Source organism: Hyperoodon ampullatus (assembly GCF_949752795.1).
Source record: "Hyperoodon ampullatus genome assembly, chromosome: 5".
In the NCBI taxonomy this organism is placed as follows: domain Eukaryota; kingdom Metazoa; phylum Chordata; class Mammalia; order Artiodactyla; family Ziphiidae; genus Hyperoodon; species Hyperoodon ampullatus.
In genome coordinates this window covers 20777953-20781787 of record NC_136918.1, presented here as the reverse complement: position 1 = coordinate 20781787, position 3835 = coordinate 20777953, and the positions used below count along the sequence as shown (strand labels likewise).

Here is a 3835-nt window from a genome sequence, read left to right as displayed (position 1 = left end):
AGATGGAGAACCATTCGTGGGTTTTGACCAGTGATGAGACATGTGGTCATTTGCAGGAAACATTACTCTTGGAACTGTGTGGAGGTAGATCTGATCAGGTAAATCTTGTTTTTTAGGGGAGGACACTCAGTCTTGTGTTAGATTGTTTGAAAGTCGGTTACAAGGTCATTTTGCCAAACCTTTCCATCCAGACCCAAAAGTTATTCCAATGAGAATCTAGAGCATAATCTAGATCATGTTACATAAGCCAGGTTGGACTTTGAAAAATGGAATGTCCTATTTTTATACGTTGCTAATAAAAACAACAAGCTTGTGACTGCTCTCTGAGAAGTCTAGGCAATACCACAGCGTTTTATTGTTTTAGTTTCTAGGACATTTATACTACAATTTTCTGTTTCTAGAATGGTTCATAGGAAGAGGCATTATTTTATCTTTTGTATTCTGTAATATAATAAATGTCTATATTTGATATAACTTTTTCATTTCATCTTTATGACACTTCTTCCTTGGGTAGGTATTACTATCTTCATTTTAAAATCAAAGAAGCTGATGCTCAGTTAAGCAACTAGTCTTTATTACAGAAATAGCAGAATTGGAATTTGAAGCCAGGTCTCTCCAACTCCAAAGTCCTTTCTTTCCAATATACCACACTTCCTCTTTAATAGGACTTCTCTAATCGCAATGCCATCTTTCCTCTATATACCCCCTTTCCAACATTTCCTTCATGTTGTCTGAGGCACTGGGTAAGTTTTAAAAAAAAATCTACCTATCTCTGGGTTAGGGTAATTCAACTTACTTAATTGTTTAGGTCATGTAGCTCCTTGTTTCCTCCACAATAACAGGATAAAGAAAGAGACAGAGGAGTTCTGCTTTCCAATGTCTTACATCACCCACACAATTGGCAGCCAGGAGTCAGGCAGCTGCCACACTCTTCAGATGTCTATTTAAAGTTCAAAGAGATGTTGGATAACAATAACAAAGAGGTAAGCGTGGCCCTGACCAGCCCACCCCACAACAGGAAGAATGGCTGAAAAAGGTAAGATTTAAGACATCCAACTCTTTTGGCAAAAAAGGCTCCAGGCTCCCTGGTTTATTGTCTATTTCCCAATATTTGTTGTTTCTTAGTTATTCTGAAGAGTGTGGTATCTCTGCTAAAGGATCATTAACCATATATGTTAATGTGGCTGCAAAAAATACATTAGATACGCAATTTATGGACCATGTCTATACGTTACGTGAATAATTTCGAAAGGATCAGATAAACAAAAGAGCTTAATTTGTTCGTGCTTGTTTTGAAAGATAAGTTAGAGGTCAGTTATTCTCCAGTGTTGTACTGGATTTGAGGCATTGTGGTATGCTGGGCTAGCATTAAGGACATTTGAATTCTGTGTCAGATCTGCTACTAAATGGCCATGTGAGTTTGGGGGAAATCCCTCTACCTTTCTGAGTGTGTATTCTGACTCTGAAACAAAAATAAATAAAATAGGCTTAGTATGCTTCACGTCTGAATTTCTTGTTTTCTGGTTTTTAAATGTTTTTTATTTTTAAGAAAAATGATTGACTGTAATAAATGATAAAATGGGCTGAATATATATATATATATATATATATATATATATATATATAGTGTCCAAGTAAGTTTTCAAATGCCTATGGGAATTGATGCTTTTAATCCTGATAACAATCTCATGAAATATGAAGTGTTATCATCATTCCCGTTTTATAGATAAGGAAACTGAGGCATAGCAAATTTTAGTAACTTGCTTGAGATCACATATAAGAGTGTGGTGGCACCAGGTTTTAAACCCGGAGAGAAGAATTTTGGAATTACTGTTCATATTTAAAAAGAGGTTCTGTGCTTATTTGTGTTACTAGTGTGATGTATGCAGAGTATGTTGTGTTCCTAAATATTCCTATTTCAAACCAATGCTACAGATTATAATAAAACTTAAAACACTACTGTTAACAGAACACAAATGCAGGTATACTTTAAGTATTTAAATGCACAGTCAATTGTATTGTTTTTACAAAGAATAATAAGTAATGGGATACACTACTTTTAGTGCTTTATTATATGTAAATTTCAGAACTGTATTAAAATATGCTTGTATAAAATACTTAAAAGTTAATACCAATATTTTAATTGAGCATTTATAAGTTCTTTGAAATTGGGAAAAATACTAAATCAATATAGGAACAGTTCAAGAAATTACTACGTACTTCCACTGTAATGCTACCTTAATTCATAAAAAGGCTTTCATCCAAATGAGAGTAAAGAACATATCATAATGTTTCCTTTATCCTTAAAGCAATACCACAAGTCAGGTAAAGAGAAAGAAAGGTTTTTTTTTCATTTCGAGTTTAACGCTTTGTTCAAGGTCACAGTGAGATGGACAAGCAAGGAAAGCTGCTGAACTTGTGAGAGTTAAGAAAGACTCCAAAACTTTTGGAAAAATAGATTTAAACTATAAAAATTCATTTTAATTTCAGAATATTTGCTGTTATGTGTCTTCTAATTTTAGAAGTGTCTCATTTCCTGATGATTTTAATAGCACTTAAAAAACTTCACTTTTAGAGTGATGGAAATTGTAATAGGAATGCAATTGCTAAGAATATGCATTTTCTTTGTTAGCTAATGGCATAAAATCTAACTGTGTTTTTCAATTAGGAATATATCTGAGGCTTTAACACAGGGACATTAATTCTATACTATGTCTTTCTGTGCTGTTTTGAATCATTTTGTGTGGTGTGTGGTTGAAACAAGATTGAGATACAGTGAATATTTTAAAAAGGATAATTTTATAAGTTGCTTTTTTTACAGGTAAGGGTACAAAGAGGAGACACAAGAGGAATTATTATACTTTTGTCTTTTACGCGTGTGTTGGATCAGTGTTGGTTGCCGTATTGAACCAGTTAAAAAAATAGAATCTCTTTTCTCAATGATTACATAAGGTGTAATGCTTTCCTTTTCCTATGATAAAGGCAGCTATCAAGTCTAAGAACGATTTTCAACACCTTTCCCTATGTTATGACTAGTTTAGTAAGAATTACCTCAGAATCACTTTCCAGTGTTTCTATGTAAACAGCTGGTCTCTGTGTTATTGAACAAATGCATGAATCTGTTCTGTATACACCACACCCACACAGTAATTAGAGTTTACAAAGCCTTTGTAAACACATGATGCCGTTTGATCCTCACAAAAACTCCTGGAGGTGGATAGCACAAGTTTCATTCTCTGTATCTTACAAATAGGGAAGTTCAAGCTCAGGATTGTCCAAGGTCACATAACTGTAAAAGGAAGGCCTATGGTTTGAACACAGGTCTTCTATTCCAAATACCCAGCTGAGTCACAAGTCCCTTTGTAGAAAAGAAAATAATAATCTTGTATGGATGTGATTAGACAGTGTATTTTTCCCTTAATATTATATCAGATTTCCTCTTATCCTTTTGATTCAGAAGATTTAATACCAACATGACCTACCTGACCTGTTTTCTCTTGTTTATTTTTTCAGCAGTGTCTACATTTTCACACCTTCTGGTCCCTATTCTTCTCTTGATTGGCTGGATTGTGGGATGCATCGTAATGGTTTATGTTGTCTTCTCTTAGAAAGGTAAAGTTTTCAATAATTGAATATGTTTCTTCACAAATAATACACATTACTCCAGAAATAATCTTTTCTGTTTTACTAATGGAATACTTTATCCTGCAGGCAAGAAGACTTCAGGTTGACATCATTTAGAAGAATTAAGAAAAGCATGAAATGACAGATTATTAAATGTTTCTTATGTAAATAACTGCAATGTTTGACATCAGTTTATAAAACTTGCATTTGT

The 3835-nt window shown here is 33.6% G+C and overlaps 1 protein-coding gene across 1 annotated transcript; it reads left to right on the top strand.

The window, feature by feature from the left end:
* Positions 1 to 1023: 1023 nt before the first annotated feature.
* On the top strand, positions 1024 to 3608 carry STRIT1 (small transmembrane regulator of ion transport 1; the record flags this gene model as incomplete). The annotated part of the gene is made up of 2 exons (XM_079705199.1): positions 1024 to 1036; positions 3514 to 3608. 2 exons carry the CDS (start codon positions 1024 to 1026, stop codon positions 3606 to 3608), a joined length of 108 nt encoding a protein of 35 aa, XP_079561325.1.
* Between the last annotated feature and the right edge of the window lie 227 nt (positions 3609 to 3835).